This window comes from Seriola aureovittata, chromosome 18 (assembly GCF_021018895.1).
Source record: "Seriola aureovittata isolate HTS-2021-v1 ecotype China chromosome 18, ASM2101889v1, whole genome shotgun sequence".
NCBI lineage: Eukaryota > Metazoa > Chordata > Actinopteri > Carangiformes > Carangidae > Seriola > Seriola aureovittata.
In genome coordinates, this window is record NC_079381.1 from 16,060,328 (window position 1) to 16,083,321 (window position 22,994).

At 42.8% G+C, this 22,994-nt stretch overlaps 1 protein-coding gene across 4 annotated transcripts in view; it reads left to right on the forward strand.

Moving 5' to 3' along the window:
- znf462 (zinc finger protein 462) overlaps positions 1–22,994 on the forward strand; it is a 48,455-nt gene that overhangs the window by 12,429 nt on the left and 13,032 nt on the right. For 3 of the 4 annotated variants that reach the window (XM_056402725.1, XM_056402723.1, XM_056402726.1), the window contains 6 exons: positions 9,092–9,351; positions 9,580–14,816; positions 15,490–15,624; positions 18,318–18,700; positions 20,438–20,556; positions 22,340–22,537. In XM_056402725.1, coding sequence (XP_056258700.1) covers positions 9,132–9,351; positions 9,580–14,816; positions 15,490–15,624; positions 18,318–18,700; positions 20,438–20,556; positions 22,340–22,537 — 6,292 coding nt within the window. In that variant the 5' untranslated portion in view covers positions 9,092–9,131. The remainder of the gene's footprint in view (positions 1–9,091; positions 9,352–9,579; positions 14,817–15,489; positions 15,625–18,317; positions 18,701–20,437; positions 20,557–22,339; positions 22,538–22,994) is intronic. The other variant, XM_056402727.1, reaches the window with a different exon arrangement.

A 22,994-nucleotide genomic window follows, 5' to 3' on the forward strand; every position in this document is an offset into this window, starting at 1 on the left:
TGATCGGCCAGGTGGGATCGATGTCTCATCTCTGTGTATTCAGTCTTCCTCAAATGAGCAGCACCATGTGATCATTTAAGGAAGCTCTCTGCTCTGAGCACAGGCGGGGAGGGGAGGGGAGGGGGTGAGAGTACTGTCCAGCTCACTGTTCGTGTTATCACACGAGAGCCGCAGCACAGTTGCATTGAAACAGATATGCTCATCAACACCACAGGATATCAGTCTGTCGGTGTTGAGATTGTGGTATTGTAAATGAATTTCAGTATCAAAATCTATCAGATTAAATTGGGTTATAAGCATATTATTACACATTTATATGCATGTAAAAAATAATGAAGGTGCTCATCGGAGTCCATGTACCGTATAGTACTGTTCATTATTTTTTGGGGGATTTTTTTATCATACATCCTGACAGGGACAAGAGTGTGTGAACAAAATGTTCTGACCCGTGATAGTTGTTGAGACTTTCGCTTAAAACCACAAATACCAACGTGAGTGGTTTAAAAACGCCACCGCGGGCTGTGGGCAAACTGTGATTGGCATTTCTCAGTATTGTATGATCGTTTAAATAAATGGGAAATGAGTGATTGAAGAAAATTAAAAGATTAATTTATAATGAAAGTGATCCGTCTTTGCAACCCCAGTGTCAAAATCAGCAGCTCATTTACTTTCCTCCTCACTGTTCATCACTCTCCTCGCTGCATGAAGACCCTGTTTACTGTAAACGTTGGTGCATTCTCTGTAGCAGGAAACCTAATGGTTTTTTTGGGGGTCGGGGGCAAAGGGACATAATATTGGTGTGAAAATAAGTTCAAATTGATTTGATTTTCATGAAAATCTGTAAAATAAAAACAAAAAGCAAAATACACAGCGCTGACATATCTCCTCTTTACATGCAGTGTTGCGGTTGTTGTATCTGTCAATATGTTATTCTTCAGTGAAAGGATGAGGCAGCAGCACAGTATTGGACTATGAAGGTCAGTCAGGTCGGACCAGCTTTTCTCTTTTGAACCAGTGTTGTTATCTGCTACAGTGCCGACAGATAAAAGCCTAACTGTGAGCCAACAAGGGTGTAAGCTGCATGCAGGCCAAAGAATTGCTACAAACCAGATGCAGTTATTTTGGCTGGCTTGCATTTGGGGGCACCATTCCTAATCTCAACCAAAATAACTTCCAAAGCGTGTATTAAGAAATTCTCGGGAGATCCTTTTTAGGGAATAATGCTCTGTGACATATTCAGCCCCCGTGGCTTTAATGTGTGTTCTGAGACCTTTCAGGTGAGGCTAAGCCGTGAAAAACCCAAGACAAGTTGACGCTGGAGTTCTGCACTCTCTGTGTGCATTTGAGGTGGTGACGGTGCCCGGTGACTGTGTGCATGTGTGTGTGTGTAATCTGTCTCGACCGAATGTTGTTTGTGCATGGCAGTGAATTTAGGTACAAGCACAAATGGCTGCGCGTTGGCCGATAGTACAGATGTTACAAAGGAAAAGGAAGAGTAAAGAAAGCGGGAAGCACCAGACCACAATTTAGAGCCACGGCAAAGGATCTGAATACTTTTGCAAACAAGAGATTACTGATTATTTCTTTATTGATCAACTAATCGATTAATGCGCCAGTGATTTCAGTCTAATCGGATTAAGATCATCATAAATATATTGTATTATGCACCAAATTAAGTCTGTCAAATTAAATATGTTTCATGATTACAGAACTAGTTTCCGTTTATGTTTCTGGGGGGCAATTTTTACTGGGTTTGTAACAGATGACTGTCAAATGTTTTACACAACAAAAGCTGTAATATTGTAACTAATATTGCACGTTAAATGTCTATGTAAACGAGTGGAGCTGCAAATTATCTTGTTGCCTGGCTCTAATAATGCAGTCACCAGGTGTAGATGTAGACTGTCAAAGCATTTCGCAGTCTCTCAGTTGTATCTGGTAAAGAGAATGATTAAAGATTTGGTGCCAAAATAAATATTTCTTGCCGCTGCTTGACTTGGCCCACACTTGCATCAGCAGATGTTGGATTTCAGGAGAATGATTGAGCCTTCAGATCCGAAGGTTTTAAAAGGCTGCGTCGAGGTTTGTCATTCTGTGATGAAGAAAATCAACTGAGAGGTCCTTGAAAAACATCTTAAAGTTTTGGACTGTTTGTCAGACTAAGCAAGAAGTTTGAGAAAGTCATCTTGGTCCACGGAGTATTTTTCTTTTTGATAAATCAATCAATTCATACTATGAAAAAAGAATCAGCAGATTAATCGAAAACATTTGATTGTTGCAAGCCCGCTGCGGTGCACGTCATCGTTGCCACCAGAAAAGATTTTGCTCTGGTTTTCAGTTGCATCAGTTCTTATACAAATGCAGTGCCTCATACTATACACTCTTCAATCTCTTTTAAAGATAGTTATTATAGAAGTTATGCAATTAACTGCTCATTGTCATATCTACTGTTTTTGACCAAATATATGCCTTATATCCCTCAATGAATTCTTTTATTGCAGTATCCTGTCATAAGTCGACATATTTCATCGCAGAAAGCGCCTAAAAGTGGAATTATGTGTCAAGTAAAAGACAGGTGCGAATTATCACGGTGAGGAAAATGTTGGGATGGTGGGGAGGACACTGAGTAAAGGGAAAAGCACTGATTTTTGGCACTGATGTGATTATTGTGCCTGTGAAAACCGCCCCATCACAGAATGTGAATATTACTTATTTACACAGAGACTCGACGTGCCAGCGCGCATAAGCTGCTGGTTATGAACCTGTTTGCTTTACCAGGGTGGTATGCACCAGATGTCTTGTCTCTAGTGATTTATCTATGATAAAATAATCAACCTGAATCCATGTGAGCAAACCAACCTCGCACCAGCGTGGAGCACTCCTACACTAAAGTTTATTCGTATACACCTACATGATCAGTGACCATATAGTAGTTCCACAAACATCTGTACAGAGCAAGAGGATATATAAATACAACAAGTATCCTACCACTTTGAGACCTTGTCATACAGGAGCTGTTTTAACTCCCTGGTCAAACCGAAGTCATAGTCTGTGGCACTCCTGTATTGGATTGCCTGATGATATGGGCTGTGTTTTATTTGGTGCTTGAGCAACTGCTAAGCACACTATCAGATCCGGTGTGTTGGGTTCTCCAGGGCTGCTGACATCAGAGGATGGGAGTAGCCATCTTGATCTCCAGCTCTCTATCTCCTGTTTGTGCAAGAGGCCAAATTCTCAATGGTCCTGTGACGCAACGGTTTCTGCTCCTCTGCCGGCACAATGAGATCTTTCTCTGCTGTCTCTTTTTTTTTTTTTTTTTTTCTTGCCGTCTTCTGAGTCAACCTGGTGAACGCAGTGGACTAAGGAGATCAGAATTTGAAGTATTATGCAGTTACCTTTGCACTTCTCTCGCTCTCTCTCTCTCTCTCTCTCTCTCTCTCTCACTCTCTCTCTCTTTGTTTTATAACTTTCTTGAAACTAAAAATGTATTGATTTCCCCCTGATGTTGTCATCTCATCTCAGCAAAAATCAATTTCCGTGTCTCTGGCTACCTGCTGTTGTTGCCACTGTATTTTTCCTTTAAAAAGCGGGCTGTCATTTTCAATCAATGGGTCATTAATTATTGAGGCTGCGCAGGTTGACAAGATGCATGTCCTGTCTTGTTTGCCAGATAAATTATCTGTCGCCAGGATGCTGGCCATATAAGAATGTAACACATCCGCAGATTTCTGTCTCCCCGACGGCATGAGATGGTAGCACTAACCAACAGTTAAGGACAAAACCTCTGTACTCCTAATCAGCTTAATGCTGGCTTATTCAAAGGCCCTCTTTCAGACAGAGCAGCTGCTGTCAGCCAGTTTGAGTAGAGGGTGTGACTGCTGGCAGAGCTCACCGATGCAGAGAGACCGGTTGGTGATTAACAAATGTCAGTAGACTTTGGAATCTGGGGAGCCCTGTCTGATGGCTTTGTCCTCTGTTGCCTACCAGTGAAGGTCTTCCAGGTGGCTCCGTCATGCTCTCTCGCTGCCTCCCTTCTCCTCCCACCCTTCCCCTTCAGGCCAGCTCTCCCCTTCTGCTTCTCTCTGCCCCCTCTCTCGTCTTCTCCTCAGGGCTCAGGGTTGCAGAGCTCTGAGATAAAGAAGTTCAGACATGCCTCACATTTTTAGACCCCCTTGTGGAAAGTAGTTGGCAGCTCCTACAAAACGCATTTGCAGTATGTCTCTTCCACAAAGTGTTGGTGCACGCCGCTCGCTCTGACCTATTCTGTCTTTCTTTGGAACACGGATTCGAGCATTTCTCTGAAAATCTCTTGATGTGAGAGATAATTTCCCTGAGAAATGAAAGGACTAGGCAAAGTCGGGCTGGCAAGAGTGTGAGATGTTTTCTGCTGAGCAGTGTGGGCAGAGGGCTTGGGTACAGTGCAGTACATCTGGCAGATAGATTTCTGTCAGCAGCTCTCCAGTGACAGGCTGCCTGCCTTTGAGGAAGAGGATCAGATCTGTGGGTCCATGTTGTGTGCTGGCTGAACACCTAAGCGCACATAGTCAGCTCCTAAAATGGCTGCCCTTGAAGCTCAGCTCAGAGGAGGATCTGAGCAGCTCAGTCGCTGCCTGTTAGAGCCCCAGCTGACTAGATGAAAGCAGTTACACAATCTCACCCATTAACTTGGTGTGGCGTAGGGACTGACTGGCTGAAAAGACACAGCCAATTCTAAGGCAGATGGTGGTTGTGTAGGAGGCTTTTTTTTTTTCCTCTCTGGGCATTCCTCTCCCCTCCTTCTCCAAAAGGATTCTCTTCATATCCATGTCAAGGAACCTGGCATTAGGAGGCAACTTTGTTCAAAACTGCAGTGAACTGCCAAGAGAGCAGGGTGGGGCCCCGTGGTGAGGCTGTAACCTGACCCTGAACAACAATGGATCCCCTGGTTGCTCGGGGACATACTGGCGGCTTGGCCGGCTCACATGGAGCTTTCCACTGGCTGGCCAGTTGGGTGTGGGAAGCAGGGCGGGATTCCCAACTGTCCCTGGCTGGATCTCACTTGAAATTTCTTGGTTTCAATGTCCAGAGCAGTGGTCTGAATTTCATAGTGGCACTGAGGCTGTATTTCATTGGTATCTCTGATCAAATCAAAAATTACCTTGTAACACAATTTTTCTATTTATTTATTTTTTCAGTTTTGCGTATTGTGTCAAGTGTTTCCTTGTTCACACTAGCAATTAAACAAGTTAAAACAAGTAGTCTTTATATCAAAGTTAAACTCCTTAAAGTAATAGATAATAAAAGTAAGTCACGGTGGACAGCTTTTTTAAAATAAAGGATGAAAATCGATGCAGCAGAAAATCTCTTTTATCCCACACATTCTTCTTCCTTGTCAAAACCGGATGCCTATATAACCCACAATGCAACTTCACCGCCAACAGTTTGGTCGGAGATTCAGGTGTGTTATGCCAGTAGTGTGAAGTGTAGCCTCGAGCTGCTGACTGAAGCAGAGATAAGGAGCAGGCTACAGAGGTCTGTTGTCTTCAGCCCCTGAAGAACACTGACTCAAGTGACATCACCTGAGGCACTTTATCAGATTTAGCGCCTATGTAGACAGCATCACACTGAACAGGATAAACATGTGATCTCCATAAAGTTTAACACCCAAATGAGAAATACATACTTGCGCCACGCTTGCCGACTCATGCTGCTGTTGTGTGATAATTCAAATACTTGTTAAGAATATAATTTTAATTTAGCCGCAAACTCAAAGTGTTGATTATGATAGTGTTATATAACTAAAGTATAGGTTCACCTCTTTTTTTTAATCATTTATTATTATTTTATCATTATCATTACATTGTTATTTCATTGGGTATTATTACAGCCACTGATGAAGCCTCCTCATCGTCTGGCAGTTCAGCAGGAATAATGAAGAGCTAATGGCAGTAGTGAGATTGGATTTAGTCAGGCTCTAGACATGAACCATGATGTACTGCGGTGTAGATTTATTTTCTTTTAATTAAGAACAATGAATCAACACCATTAATGGAATACACAAATGTACACAAACGTAAACAGTACAAACAGTTTTAGTTTGGAAAGTGTGTGTTGACATTTTAATAGTAAATTAAATTTAAGTGTACTTAATTGAAAGTAGTCTTCCTGCGGTGTAACATGTCAGCCACCTGTTTCTTTCCATTTCCTCCTTACGTTATATTGTCAAGTCAAGTTGTACAATAAAGGCAAAAAAAAAAAAATACTAAAAATACTAAAAGGTTTTTACTTTGTCAGTCCACAAAGGAGTTTTTCACAAACCCAAAAGAAGGTTGTTGCATCCTCAGGCTTATGTTCTGGTCCTTTTTATCAGATACAAACACAACTGACACGCAGTGTACACAGTGTTTGTGTGTGCATGCCACTGGTGTGTACACAACCTTCCATGTGTTCACTTCATTGTTGTTTTAGTCTTGTATTTCGAGTTTTCGTTTTTTTCCCCAACTGAAATTGGAAGGGTGGACAAAATAAAGGAAACGCCTGGCAATCCATCATTCAGAGCAGCTGTAACCCATCGTGACATGCTGTCACAGACGGCCTGAACTGTGCGAAGGATTACATAGGCGAAAGCGTCCATAGTGTTCATGAAAGCACTCTTAAACTTACTTGGTGGTTTGGAGGTATAATCACCTTGAAATGTGGAAACACTATGAGGGACCAGTGTTTGTATAAGAGGGCGCACCTGCTCCTGTGCAATGGCCTCATATTGTAAGTGTTGGCGATTATGCATCTATGGAGTGCAGTTATCAGATCTAATGAGTCCCACAGCATAGGCGTACCCATTCCATTACAGATCCTCCGTATTTACACCAGCTTATGTTTCCTTGTACATTTGCTTTGGGTAGGAACAGTGTCAGTATGGGAGCCTTGTTGTAAAATTCAGCTTTGTAAAACATCTTGTTGAGAATCAGTCTGAGAGGTGCTTATTCACTTCTGTTGTGACTTAACTATTCTGTTAAGTGGCCATTTATTGACTGTCTTTTGGCTGGTTTACTTTTTGTTGTTGCAGTTTGTTTATATTTAACAGGCGGTTTTCCATGCACCTGTACACTGTTTCTTCAGTTATAACTGAAACTCTTTTTGGGCCCTTGCATATACGTACATACAATAAAAATATGACTCACCTTTTATGGCTGTACTAAGCTTTTACGTGGTGTTGAAGTTTGATGTTCAGAACATCTCAGTATCTGATGTTTTGTCCTCCAACTGAATCGCAAGCACCACAAAATTCACTATCAGATTTTGTATTTTTGACTTTGATTTATTTCTTTGTGGGTGTGTTCAAAAGAAAGTGTAAAAAGAAAAATCTGATTGGTTGGGCTTTGATTCGTAAACCTGTGCCCTTTAACTACCTATTTAATAACCAGTGTGAGCTACAAATCCTATTCACAATATTTACAAGACAAAATTACAATTGATCAGGAAGCTGTGATGAAAGAGCTGTGAAAAGATGGCCACATCATCAGCTTACATTTTTCTGGCCAAGTCCAAACTGCAGAGGAGCTCAAAGACATAAAGCCTTCATCTCTCAGTTGATTCATTCAATCTTATTTCAGAGCAGTTGATACAATCTGATGGAATAGTCTGCTCTAAATACTGAGCTGTGGAGCTGCTCTCCAGCTGTTGCTTATCCCAAGGTAATAAAAATGGGACAAATCAGCCCATAATCCCTCCTCAGTCCCTCCATTGTTCTTTGTATGATGCTATGGTAAAAAATGGGACCTTCTTAGTATTCAGAGTAACATCAGCATCAGCAGAATTCTCCTCTTTGACATGTTTTGTGGGGCTTTCTGTCAGAGTTTGTAGACAGCTCCAGATGGAAAATCATTTTTATATGGATTTCTATCATGTGATGCTGTCATGATAATGAGACATCAGAAATTTGTGGCAGTTGTGCATCAATACCAAAATACACTGATCAGCCATAACATTATGACCACCTGCCTAATATAGCGTAGGTCCCACTTTTGCCGCCAAAACAGCTCTGACCCGACGAGGCATAGACTCCACAAGACCTTTTGAAGACAGATCAGCAGATCCATTCAGTCCTGTAAGTTGTGAGGTGGGGCCTCCATGCGTCGGACCTGTTTGTCCAGTACATCCCACAGATGCTCGATTGGATTGAGATCTGGGGAATTTGGAGGCCAAGTCAACACCTTGAATTTCTTGTTGTGTTCCTCAAACCATTCCTGAACCTTTATTTTGTTCAGTTTTTAAAACATGTTTTGCAGGAACAAAGCTCAACTTCACTTCTAATTTTTCATGTTTTTTTTTTTTTTTTTAGGTGTTTCAATGACATATTTGATTTAGACTTCAAGGGCTACATCTTATTTTTATTTTTTCAATATTTCAACTTCAGCTTTTACTTCACCATTTTATCCCTCTCCAACATTTCTCAGCATTTAAGTAATCTTAAAGAATAAATGCAAATTATATTGTGTCTGTCCCCCTCCTCAAGTGCAATAACAGTATTTTATCCAAAAAAGATTTTCCCCCAACAATGCAACATCAGAAAAACTATGTGCCACATCCCTTCGAAGCACGGTCTTGCAAATGCAACCTGAAGAGGCTCTATAAATCTAGCAAATGAGGCTCGGCTTTAAAAAGATATCTTCTGAACACATAATCATAATCGTAAACATTTCTAAGCATTATATTTTTGTACTTGAAATTGTCTTGTTATGTGCAAAAGGTGTGCACTTTGTTCTCAGCAGGAATTGCTATTGGAAATCATGCAATATCATCACCAAGCTCATTTTTATGGAAGGGCCTTGTCACGACACTGAATACTGAAGAATTACATTAGTCCTGAAATGACTTCAGTGTTAAAGCTTTGTGATGGTTCTGTTTATACGAGTCTCTCTGTTATCGGAAATACCCCTTAATTTGCATCATTGATGGCTCCTCTGAATAGTTTAATATGATTCTCATAAATTCATTTTTCTTTTTATTCGCAATCACTAGAGTCAAACATGTATTCTGCCATGTACTCCTGTGAAAATGACATATGTCCTAATGTTTTTTTTTTTTCATTCTCTTTTCTTTCTCTTTGCAGGTTTCCCTGATTTTCCAGGGAGTGCTCCCTCTTTGTAGCGATGGAGGTACTGCAGTGTGATGGCTGTGACTTCCGTGCCGAGTCATATGATGACTTGAAGACCCATATTCAGGAAGTGCACACTGTTTTCCTGCAGCCTGCAGATGCAGATGAGTCTGACTCTCTGAAAGACGAGGACGAAGACGAGGAGGAAGAAGAGGAACATGAGGACTATGAGGATAAGGATGACAAGGATTATACGCCTCCTAAAGCTGGAATGAGTATGTCTACCACATTAATTCCGATGTTACTGTTAATTTGTTGGGGATTAGGAAACACTCTCTTCAGAGAACACTTTACAGTAGGATGATCGTATACTTTAGTGAAGAGCATAAAAATGTATTGAGTTGTGGCTGAATTTATTAACAGAAATCACAGAAGGACTAAATAATGGCAGGAAAATGTTACTGTTTTACTATTAATGTCTCATATACTTTCTCTTTTTTCAGGCCCCAACTCTGCTGACAGTTCCAACCAAACGTCACAAAAGCAGACCGCTGAAACCCATCTGCCATTTTACCAGTGCAAGTTCTGTGTCCGTTACTTCAGATCAAAGTCATTCTTAAGAAACCACACCAAAAAAGTGCACAATGTTGCAGAGGAAGATCCAGATGCAAGTATCTCCTCACCGACAGCTAAGCAGCCCAGCTACACCGTTGTAATGCACAACGACCATTCAAAAGTGTACTCCTGTCAGTATTGCACGTACAAGTCTCCACGCAGAGCGAGGATAATGAAACACCAACTAATGTATCATAGCAAAGTTCCCTCAGAGAGCACTGGAGATCCTTCAGAATACGCTGAGACTGCAGAGGAGTCTGACTCAGCCGGTGGACTCATGAAGGGAATGTTTGCCTGTGAATGGTGTGACTATCAGACTGACCAGAAGGACAGCTGGACTAGTCACGTGGTGAAGGAGCACAGCGACAAGGTCAAGATAGTTTCCTGCATTGCGGAGCTGGAGGGGGAGGCAAGTGCAAACTCGCCCAAGCCAGATTCTCCCTCTAGCCCGACTAGATCAAAGATGAGCTTTGCTGATGTTCGCGGGAAGGAGGAGGAGGAGGAGGAGGAGGAGACGGGAGAAAAAACACCAGAAAACACAGCGGAGAAGTCAGTCCCAGACATCTCATCCTTTCAGTATGCACAGATTAGTGCAGTAACACCCAACAGCACAGGTTCCTCTATTTTGTCCAAGAGGTTTGCTTCATCTGATGCCCCCAACAGTGTCATAGAGATGGATGCCAACTTACTCAACGAGGAAGACTCTAGGAGCAGCTTAGAGGATGATGACGATGAAGAGCTGGGCGATATAGATGATCCCAGCTACACTGGAACCCTGTCAGCAGACGCAAAGCAGCTTTTAACTGATGAGGATAACAAATTGCTGGAGACTAAAGGAATACCTTTCAGAAAGTACATGAACCGCTTTCAGTGCCCCTTCTGCTCCTTCCTCACCATGCACAGGCGGAGCATTTCCCGCCACATTGAAAACATTCACCTTTCTGGCAAAACCACAGTGTATAAATGTGATGAATGCCCATTTATTTGCACCAGTCCTCTTAAACTAGGCGCGCACAAACAGAGCCACAGTTCCTCAGATTTAGAGACCATGGACCTAACGAGCGATAGTCCAGAACCTCAGAGTGAAAACGCTGAAGAGCCAGTGAATGGGGGTAACGTAAGCTCCAAAGTCAATGGAAAAAAGACGACCAGCACATCGAACGACCAGCAGAACCCTCATCGCTGCACGCTCTGCAGCTTTTCCACCACCACTCTGAAAGGCCTGAGGGTTCACCAGCAGCATAAGCATTCCTACTGTGATGACCTAGATCCCTCTGTCTTTGAAAGCCAGCTGACTGACCAGCCAGACTCTGAGGTGGACGCTTCTCCAATCTTTCTACAAAAAACCCAGACCTCCATTTTAGGGCTTGCCACCAAAAAGCCCCTAGTAACAGGGAAAAGAGCCAGGAAGTCCATTAATGACTTGCCTTTGGACTTGTCCTCGGTCAAGAAGCGAACTAGAATTGATGAAATTGCGAGTAACCTTCAAAGTAAGATAAGCCAAAGCCAACAGGACATGATCATAAATCTGGATGACATGGATGAAGAAGATGCAGGAGAAAATCACACCGGTGCTGATAAAGAGGGGAGAGACCATGACAGCCAAAACCCAGTTTTTACCTACAACACACAACAGCTTCATGGGAGAGAATCAATGATCTCTCACGAGGGAGGCAGAATAGGGAAAAGAAAAAGCAATCCCAAATCAAAACCTAGAAACATTCCTATATCACTGACTCTCTCAGATGATAGTGAAAACATCTCTGCTGATCCCACTGACGGCACTGTCCAGGAGAACGCTGAATATTCAGAGGAAACCGGAACTACACGTTTCTACTGTAAACACTGTGATTACCACAACAAGTCGGCTCGTAGCGTCAGCACCCATTACCAGAGGATGCACCCGTACATCAAGTTCAGCTTTAAGTACATCCTGGACCCCGAAGACCAGAGCGCGGTCTTCCGCTGCTTAGAGTGCTACATTGAATACACAAATTACAATGATCTACACCAACACTACATGGATCACCACCCTGAAGCAAGCAACGTGCTCAACTTCAACCAACCGCATCTGTTATACTTGTGCCGCTTTTGTTCATATACGAGCCCCAATGTCAGGAGCCTAATGCCCCATTACCAAAGAATGCACCCAACAGTGAAGATCAACAACGCCATGATCTTCTCCAGCTATATCGTGGAGCAGCCCCACAAAGCAGGTGAATCGCAAACTCTGAGGGAAATATTAAACTCTGGCCCCAAGACGTTTAACTCGGCCACGTCGACGCCCAGGTCCTCCTCCAGCCCGGTGCTGAAAACCGTTTCCAAGACCCCTGAAGCTAGTGCTGAGGCAGACTCTCTTAAAGAGGCCATGGGTGGTAACGTTGTTGTCTACGATTGTGACGTGTGTTCCTTTGCTAGTCCCAACATGCACTCTGTTTTGGTGCACTACCAGAAGAAACACCCAGAGCAAAAGGCGTCTTATTTCCGTATACAGAAAACCATGAAGGTCATGTCAGTGGATCAGTCGCAGCCTGTAGCCAACTCTTCGTTTAACCTCAGCATGTCTACGCCGCCGAAACAATCAAGCGCAGCACTGTACGGATCAGATGAAGAAATGTACTACTGTAAACACTGCGTTTACAGCAACAGATCCGTTGTTGGTGTGTTGGTCCATTATCAGAAAAGACACCCAGAAGTAAAAGTAACTGCAAAATATATCAAACATGGCGCTCCCACCCCTGGTTTGATGAAACTAATGGATGAATTGCAAATTGCGGCTCCCAAACAGTTTTTGAAGCAGTTTCAAAATAATGGTCACGATGGATCGAACAACTCGAGCCCTAAACCGGGAAGTGGTGATAAAGGTGAGGATGAGCTGTTCTTTTGTCAGCACTGTGATTATGGCAACCGCACTGTAAAAGGAGTGCTCATTCATTACCAGAAGAAGCACAGAGAAACCAAGGCCAACGCTGACCTCGTACGTCGTCACACTGCAGTTGTCCGGAGTCAGCGTGAGCGTGCACAGATGGTTCAGTCAGGTAGCGTCTCTTCTGCCATGATCCCAGCCCCTCCTGACCCTGAAACCGCTGCGCCCCTGCGTAACCTCAAGTGCAGACACTGTTCCTACACATCCCCCTATGTCTATGCCCTGAAGAAGCATCTGAAGAAAGAGCACCCCACTGTGAAAGCCACGGCCATGACCATTTTACACTGGGCTTACCAAGATGGCATACTGGAGGCTGGCTACCACTGTGAATGGTGCATCTACTCCCATGCTGAACCCCAGGGTCTGCTGCTCCATTACCAAAGACGCCACCCTGAGCACAACGTCGATTACACATACATGGCCAGCAAGCTATGGGCTGGGCCGGAAACCACCCAACAACAAGGAGGCAATATGGAAACCAAACATTACAAATGCAGAGACTGCGCCTTTGAGGCCTGTACAATATGGGACATCACCAGTCACTATCAGGCGGTCCACCCCTGGGCCATCAAAGGGGATGAATCTGTGCTGTTGGATATCATCAAAGGGAATGGCTCAGCTGAAAAGATCCACCAGCAGGTCGCCAAAGAACACGTGTCTTTCAACTGCCAGTCTATTGAAGATGATGGAGCGCTGGTCATCGCCATCCCACCTCAAGAAAGCAATCCTCATCCTTCCCACCCACGTCTTTCCATCTCTAACAATCCCTATCAGTGTACTGTATGTCTGTCAGAGTACAACAGTCTCCATGGCCTCCTCACACACTACGGAAAGAAGCACCCAGGCATGAAAGTAAAAGCTGCAGATTTTGCACAGGAGGCAGACATCAACCCCAGTTCTGTGTATAAATGTCGTCACTGTCCATATGTAAACTCTCGCATCCACGGTGTCCTCACCCACTATCAGAAAAGGCACCCGTTAGTGAAAGTCACCGCGGAAGATTTTGCAGATGACATAGAGCAAATCACTGACTTAAATGAAGGAGATGACAAGTGCAAAACTCAAAGGCAGGGCTACGGCGCATACAGATGCAAAATGTGCCCGTACACACATGGGACACTGGAGAAACTCAAAATCCATTATGAGAAGTATCACAATCAGTCTGCCTCTGAAATGTTCTCTCCCTCTCTGACAAATTTCTCTTCTGGTAAAGACACAGAGCCAGTAGCTGAATGCAGTGCTAGTAATCTATCAAGTGCAGCAAAAGTCCAGGAGGTCAGTGAATTGGACCTTGCCCTCTCCCAGTTACCCATCAATAAGACAGAAAAACATGCTGTATTCAAGTGTCAACTCTGCAAATACTTCTGTTCTACCAGGAAAGGCATCGCTCGCCACTACCGTATCAAGCACAACAATGTCCGTGCTCAGCCAGAGGGTAAAAACAATGTCTTCAAATGTGCTCTGTGTTCATACACAAATCCTATACGCAAAGGCCTGGCAGCACACTACCAGAAGCGCCATGATATTGATGCCTATTATACCCATTGTCTGGCTGCTTCCAAGACTTTAAGCGAGAAGCCCGCCAAAGTGATAGCACCCCCGCTGTCAGAGGGAGACAATTCAGAAATGAGTGAAGACCTACGTTTGGCTGTGGAGAGACGAAGGTGTTCTCTTTGCGCCTTCCAGGCCTTCAGCAGGAAGAGCATTGTCTCACATTACATTAAACGCCACCCAGGTGTCTTCCCCAAGAAGCAGCATGCTAGCAAGCTTGGTCGCTACTTTACCGTTATCTATGCCAAAGAACCTGAGAAGATTGCTGTGGAAGAGGAAGAGAAGGAAGTGCTGGAGGTTTCGATTGAACCCGACCAGGACAGAGAGGTTGAGTGGCTGCCATATAAGTGTCTAAAATGCTTCCGGTTGTCTTTCAGCACAGGCGAGCTGCTCTCTATGCACTACAATGACCACCACAGCAATGACTTGAAGAGGGATTTTATGGTGTCGCCCGGTCCTGGGGACGAGGACTCTGAGTTGTACCAGTGTTCTCACTGTGAGCTGAAGTTCCTGGCTCTCCCAGTTCTGGCCAGACATCTACTGAATCACAGTGAGGAGTTTCAGAAGAGGGCCATGAGGCAGGAGAGGAGGAAGCAGCTTCTCAGCAAACAGAAAGCCACAGAGCTACCTGACAACAGACCTGACAAGGTGAGTGAAGATACAAGTCTCCCTAAAACCTTGTCAGTCAAAGAATGTAAATCATCTGATGCCACACCTTAACTCGTGGAGGTCAAAAGCTCCCGTGGTTTAAAAACAAAACAGCTGAAAGACATTATCTACCTCTGAGAGTGAAGTTAATTTATCCAAACATGATTTTATAAACACACATTCATTGCAGATGCACCCTAAGTAGTTCAGTTCTGCCAAAACTGAAGTGACGAAATAATTAAAGAGATAATAATGTATTTCGATTGGCCTCTTCACTGTCACCAGGAGTATATAACAGTGCATGATAATGAGGTGTGATAATTAGTTTCATAATTAGTTCATTAAAAATACCATTGATCTCATTTAAAGCACAGTGGGGTCCAAAAGTCTGAGACCATTTTCCCATTCAAGTGAATGTGAAATTTGAGAACAGTGGCAGTGTTATTGGAGATAAGGTCAATCTCATAGAGGAGAGAGAGAGAGAGATAGCAGTGTCTTCTGACTGTGGCAAATACATCAGCTGGTTTAGATTCAAGTAAATTACACTGTTAATGTAATTTAAGAGAAACAGCTTCATTACAAATCACTTTCAAATGCAAATTAAAAAAGATGTCAAACAAAAATTAAACAATAACTTAAACAGGTTCTTTCTGTACTTTTCTTTTCGAAACAGGAAAGCCCTGTAAATAAAACTCCCATAGGATTCAGGTGTAACTTCTGCATAGAGGTGCACCCCACCCTCCGAGCCATCTGCAACCACCTGAGGAAGCACGTCCAGTATGGAGAGGTCAAAGAGGGACATGTCAAGGTAAATGGAGTTGGATTTAGTCTTCAATTTCTTTGAAGCTGTTACTGTATTATATTTGTCTCATTTCAGTGGGGAACTTGCTACATGAATTTAGAATATTTTCATATTAGCTATCCACATATCAATATTAAAACATATATATATATATATATATATATATATATACTGTATATTATTCCTTATTTATGGTAAAAATTAAAGTTCTTTTCAAAATATGTTTTTCATGTATAATGGCATATGCTGTTTGCTTGTCTGTAAAATGCATGAAATCAATAATAGTAGAAATAATGATAGATATTTTGGGAAACACATTTCTTTGCTTTTTTGCTGAGAGTTAGATGAGAAGATTGGCATCACATCCATATGTCCGATGTTCATTAAATATGAAGCTTCTGCCATCGGCCTGTTAGCTTAATGTATTGACTGGAAGAAGGAAAAGTAGTGCGTTAGAGGTGCTGTTTTTAGAGGTGCAGATTTTATTAACATCAGACAGAGCCAAGCTATCGGTTTCCCTCCATTTCCACTCTTTATGTTAAGCTAAGCTCCCCAGCTGCTGGCTGTAGCTTCATATTTAGCGTACAGATATGAAAGTGGTATCCGTCGTCTCATCTAACACACATCAAAAAAAGCAAATAAGCTTCTAAAATGCCAAGCTATGTCTCAACTAAATTGGGTAGCAACTTCTTCAGAGATCAAACAAATGTACAGTATTCATGAATCACTCCCACTTTAACATTAACAACACTTGAAAGACCCACTTGGTCTGTCCCCAGTGTTTCTGTCTTACTCCTGTTCCTCCTCGCTCTACAGCGATCTCTTTTACTGGGCTTGGGTGCTCTGTTTCCCATTTTGTTTATTACTGACATAGGCTTCTGGGTAGACAGTCTGTCAGCTTCCCCCAGAGAAAACAAGCAATGCTGTCCCATTGCAGTGGAAGAGAGTAGGGGTGGAGGGGTGGGGGGGTGGGGGGGTGGGGGGGTGGGGGGGTGGTTGGAGGACAGAGTGGTGAGCCATAACTTTTAGGGCAGCGGCGGGTAACCATTCCAACATTAGTATTCCACTGAGGCTGCCAGTGAGGGGAACAGGCCTAAGGATCCAACGCCTCACCAAACGGAGAGGCCTGGTTCTTCCGTCAGACGCTCAGTCTGTCTTTTATGTATTTAAGATGAGATGGTTTGGGGCCACTGAGAGTGAAGACGCACCGAACTCACAGTGACAACTGAGATCTGCCAACAAAAAGGGAGCCTTCCTGTTGCGACTTTCACTTTCAGGAATGAAATGTTGCTCTGTGTAGCCAATGGCACTAACCCTGTCAGGGTTTAGGTGGTTTAACTGTAAGCATTCATGGCCTGCAGCACAAAGACCATGTCCATGTACAACATCTCCCACCAGATGGAGCAGACCGTATGTTTTACACATCGCAGAGGGTAAAAATAAACGTTGCTTTTTATAGTATCACGAATACTGTTTCAATTCGAGAGCTGCAATGGTTTCTGATAGAGTTGGATGAAGAACAGGCTGACAGTGCAGTCACGGCAGGCTGGATGGCAAGGTTGGGCCTGTGGATGCCACATCTTATTTATGGCTGCATGAAGTGCAGGGTCAGGTCCTTCCACAGAAAGAATGAGCTTCCTTGAGGCAATAAAAAAGTCATGGTGATTGTCTGTGTGCTTGTGACGACTGCAGAAACCAGCCTGCACTCCAGCAGATGAAGGAAGTAGAAACTGATGGTGAAGTTTTGTTTTGCCTGTTGGTAGATAAGCGAATATGTAAGGCATCCTCTTTAAGCTCTGTACCTGTGCTGTATCCTCTCATTTCTCACATGGGTGATTTGGCCTCATCATCAGGTCTAGTGGCCAGCAGAGGTTTATTAGTCACTCACAGTAAATGCTTGTGGTTTTGGTATAAAGATTTGTTGTTATTCTTTAGAGTTGTGTGTTTGAGACATATATAAAAAGATGGAGGAGAGTGTAGGATGATATGTAACAAAGCTTCTGGCCAGATTCAAGATGTCTTGTTCAAATTTTCCTGTCACATTCCATTTGCATAGAGCTATCAACTTAATATCAACTGAGTATCATGTGTCCATAAATACCTTTGGACCACAGAGTCTCAGGTCAGGGCTGGAGCTAGCCGCTGGCTAAACGTACGATTAATGCTCGCCTGTGCCGGACTTGAATAACTTATGTTTTTCACTTTTTCCCAGAACAGTTTTATCTTACACCCGTACGGGCTCACGCCACAGCTTGAAGCAGTTTGGCCAAGTGTTTGGAGTATTTCAGACCAATGTAAAGCTAATGGAAGGTTGATCAGCACTCCAGCAAAAATTTACAAAGAGTAAGAGTAAAAGAATCAGAGAGAGAGAGAGCTCTAACTACAATGTATCTGAAAGTTATTGCACTGATAAAGCATAGACAGAACCATAGGTGTTAGACAGATGCTTAACTGTTGCTTATGCATTGTTGATATGGTGCGTCTGATCCAGTAAAAAGAGTGACAGGTGCCAGATTCTAAGTGATACTTTAATGTACAGCTATGTTTGTCATCTGGTACTACTATCCAGATACATTATCCTTAATCTTACTCCTTATTGCAGTGTCGTGCATCTGCATAATGAAACACTTTGACAAACAAAATCTAACAGGCACAGAAAAGCTACTGAACATCTGAGGCTTCTCCTCTTTGTTTTGCAGCAGGAAGTCAGCGAGGTCCCCCTGACCCTGCCTTCAGAGGGCCTAACCAATGGCGACCTGGAAGGGGATGAAGCAGCTGAAGCAGAGGGCCCGTCCTTGGTTTCCACAGCTTCTGGCGGTGTTGCTGTGGCCGCAGAGACGGCTGATCCAGAAATGGATGCCGTTGAAGGAAGCGCAGCGGCCCTCGTGGCCGTGGTGTCAGAGGGCCAGTTGAAGCAGCGCTTAGCAGCAGGGGGTCACCCGTGTGCCCAGTGCGACCGAGTCTTCATGTCCATGCAGGGACTCAGGTCCCACGAGAGGAGCCACTCAGCCATGGCGCTGTTCAGCAGAGAGGACAAATACAGCTGCCAGTACTGCCAGTTCGTCTCACCCTTCAGGCACAAGTAAGTAGGGAGGAGCAGGGTCTATGATTGACACCTCTAACACTGATTCTACAGTAGCACCCCCTGTGTATTGTGTGCTGCTTTACAAAGAGTAAACTAGAGTAAGTTAGGCAACTTTGCCCAAAGTAAACACACATTTACTACTCTGATTTTTTTCTACCAGTGTTGATCTTCCATTGAACATTGATCTGTTCTGATTATTAGACCTGGTTGCTTTGGTTATGTTGGCAACATCAAGTTCAGTTCAATACTGCAGCCAAGACTCACTGAGCAGCTACCCTCTCAGAAATGCAACTGGTGCGTCTTTTCATAATGCACCCAAACAAACTTAAGTTGTTTTAACAGAGAAGTCATGAATAATTGTTGCCCATGGCACAAGTAGCTCTCCCCTGTTGCTTTTCATCTAACAGCTCACTGTGGCTGCTCCTTGTTCTATTACTCCCACTGATGAAAAGAATTCAGACCCAAATGCCCCATGTCTTGTTTTGTAGACACAATTTTCATTAACTATTGTGATCAGTGCAAACGTCTGTTTAAAAACACATTGTGTTTCTTTTGGCTTTGCCACAACAAAAGCCACCCTGTGTTTTCCCAGTTGAATATTATATAGGAAATATTTGGTTTGCATCAGCAGTAGTTTACAGCTCTGTTACATACATCATATCCTGAATCCCTTGAAGGCAATTTCGAAGTGTGGGAGTGGCGACTCCACCACAAACAATGAAAACTACTAAAAAAGTGAGATAAATATAAAATGTAAATACATTGAATAACTGTTGCTGTAAAAATGCAAACTATAAATAATAAACAGGGTTTGATTTGATTATAACTTACTAGGCTCATAATGTTTCTGTTCCTGCCAAATTTACTTCAGCCAGTAAAATCTAGCAGGAGAACAAAGCCATGTATTAACTGTGTCATTTCTCTTTGGTGATAGATCAGTAAACCTGCAGCCTTACAATATATGTAGCTGTGGTAGAAGTATACTGTAAACCCTCGCCCCTGTATACCTTACAAGACTTCCACCAGCTGTTCTACAAATCAGCTGGATGTTAAACTCATTTCGTGTAGAGCACAGTTTTACACCATGATCTGTTTACCCTGTCACATTCCCTTTGAATCCTCTTCTTCTCCATCTTCTCTAAGATTTCCTGCCTCCTAGGAGAGCGAGACAAACATTAGACGTAGGCAGACATTTTTGGTAGTGTGATTTGTTTTATCCATCACAGAGACACAGAGCGAAAGGGAAGGAGAGAGTCCTCATCACCTCTGAGCTCCCAGGTGTAATACCTCTGTACTGTATGTGCCCTGACCCAGAAAGAAGTCGCATTCCCATGCCACCTAGGAGGCTGGCATTAAAAACACAGCCACCGTCCCCACAGGCACTCACACACTCATTCCCACCAGGGGATTGTGGGTAGATGAGTTCACCCCACGGCTCCTTGTTCTGTAGTCATTGGAAAATGTGCGGCTGTTGTTTGTGAGGTAAACAGAATTGAGTGCTTTAGATGCTGCTGAAAACCCCGCTGTTGAAATCATCAAAGTGGATGCTGTAGAGTAGAGCTCTGCCTCTTTCTTTCCTGTACCCTATTCTTATCACTTTCTCTCTTTATCTGCTATCCTTTTGTCCTCATTTCATTTATTTTTTTTCTTCTTTTATCCTCTTATCTCATATCCTATCCTCCCTTCTGTTTTTTTTTTTTGTTTTTTTTAATAAATATTTTGTCTCATCGCCAGCCTGGACAGACATGTGCAGTCTCACCACGGGCACCACAAGCCCTTCAAGTGCAAGCTCTGCCCCTTTAAATCTGCCTACGTGAGTCGCTTGAAGAGCCACCTGCATAAGGCACACACAGGTAAAAACATACACACACACACACACACACACACACACACACACACACACACACACGAGAACACACACATATATATATATATATATTAAACCACATCTTACAGCCATGACTAACAAGGTATTCCCGGGCCAGAATAGCAGTTTCCTGTTTATCATCCTCCACATAACGATGCTGTGCTTGATTTATCTTATCCAGCATAATGCAACCAGTGGATTAGCTTGAGGAGCAGTTTTACCATTCACTGAGTACATTAGACACACCTAATTAAGCACATCCAAATGAATCAAATTTGGACCCAGATTTAAGCACAAACATATGAATATATTGTTAATATTGTTTATTTGGGAATATGGTGGAGAAATCCTCAGAATGCTACAAAGGTGGAGGCATACAGATGTCTTTACTTAGATGTGATTCTCCGCCTGTGATCGCTTTTGTTTTTTGAGCGAGCCAGACGGCAACATTGATCCAAAGACATAGGCATTCAAAAAATGCAAAAAAGAAGAAAAAAAAAAAGAAAAGCTCCACCTGAGCAATCAATACACGAGCAAAAGAAATAATCGTAGAACTGGCAAACTAGAAAGGCCAATTTTCAGCGGGATTAGTGCTCTCAACTGTCTGATTGGAGCGAACACGAAGCTGCAGTAAGAGTTAACAACTGCAGTGGATAATTGAGACAAACCAATTTTGAGTTGTGATTACATTTGAAAAGTGGAGTTTGGTGATTATGTAGACATTCACTTTTATTCTTTGTGGTAAAAAAAAATATATATATATGTACATTAAATCTCATCACTGTGGCTCAGTTCTTTGTGTTCTTGCTTCTAGTCCAGCCTGTTATGGACTAGAAGAACTGGCTAATGATACATTTGGATTGATGCATCCACACCCAAGAGCTGGCTTATTCCAAACAATATGTTCTTACCAGAAGCAGCTCGATAAGGAAGTGGCTTCCTTATTAAACTGCTTCTGGTAAGAACATGCTACAGTCAGATCAGATTTGGTAGTAATGGCTTCACTCCTCAGGGTACTGCTTGCATTAAGCAAATATATTCAGCAGAAACAGGAAGCAAGATGCTGTAAATCCCCCCTGGGTAAATTCAAAACTCTACCAAAGCATTTGCCAGAAACATGCACAGTAGCCAAAACGGCATAAGCACAGTCATAAACTGGAGGAGCATAAATCATAATGAAGTACTGTCCTTTGTTCTCACCACTTGCAAAACTCCATTTAATGTTTGTCTTTGTGTCAGGTCAGGTCTAACTGAGAAATAACAAAGAGCAGTCAAATTAGCTAATAAAACCAACATTAGTTTCACATTGTAGCAGTAGTGTTTTTAACATACTGTACTGTTGGTTTTTGTTGGATAATCTACTTTGTACAGTACTTCCAAATTGCCTAAAAGGGAAGTTGAAGGGTTTGAATGTGGATCTGACTTAATATCTTTGTTAATAATTTTGTGTTTATGTCTGATATCTCAAGACATTTGTGTTTGAATTTTGATGAAATTTTGATGAAACTTTGATTAACAATGCAGCTCAACATTTTTCTTTATCAAAATTACACTAATTAGTCCAAGGGGAGTGCTAAATGAGCGCAAGGTGACATATTTGCTACAGCGTGGCTCAGAGGGGAATAGCTTTGTTTGTGATGGAGGATGTGTTTATTGTTACCATGTTTTTTTCTTCACTATCAGTGATTTATAGGTCTCTGCTAACCCTCATCTAATATTCCTTTTGTATTCATAAACTTGCTGACTTGTGATCCCCGTTTGTCTTCCAGGTGAGCAGCACACATACAAGTGCTTGTCGTGCCCCTTCTCCTCCATGACCATCAGCCAGCTGAAGGAGCACTCTCTGAGAGACCACGGTGAGGCCCTGACCCTCCCCAAACTCCGGGCTGCTACCCAGGCTGCTCATGCCACCCTCAGGCCCTCCCGGCTGGCCAGTAACACAGAACAGACTCCCTTGGCCTCAGATGGTATGAGATCATGTGTAATATCACTTAAATAGATATAACGTCATATGATACTTGTCAGGCCAGATTTTTTTTTGGAAAATCTCAATTGATCATCAAAGCAGAATCCAATGTGACACAGAAAAAGAGTCATAACTCACAGACATGATAGACATATTTTAGACAACTTTCTGAGTATGTGCATCTCTGAGGTCCATCGCAGATAAACATCCATAAATCTGCTTTGAAATAACTCCAGAACTTGCCCGAGAATCATCACATTTTTAAGTTTTCTTCAGTATTAAACTAATCCAGTAATAACTAACTATACAGCCATGGGTACTCTGAAAACAGGAACTGCTAGTAGCTAATTCAACAAACTGTTCAAGCTGCCAGTTTTCTAAATTGTAAACAAACCTAGGATAAAAAAATAAAATAAAAATAGACGGGGCTCAAGTTGACACCATAGCAAAGTTTACTT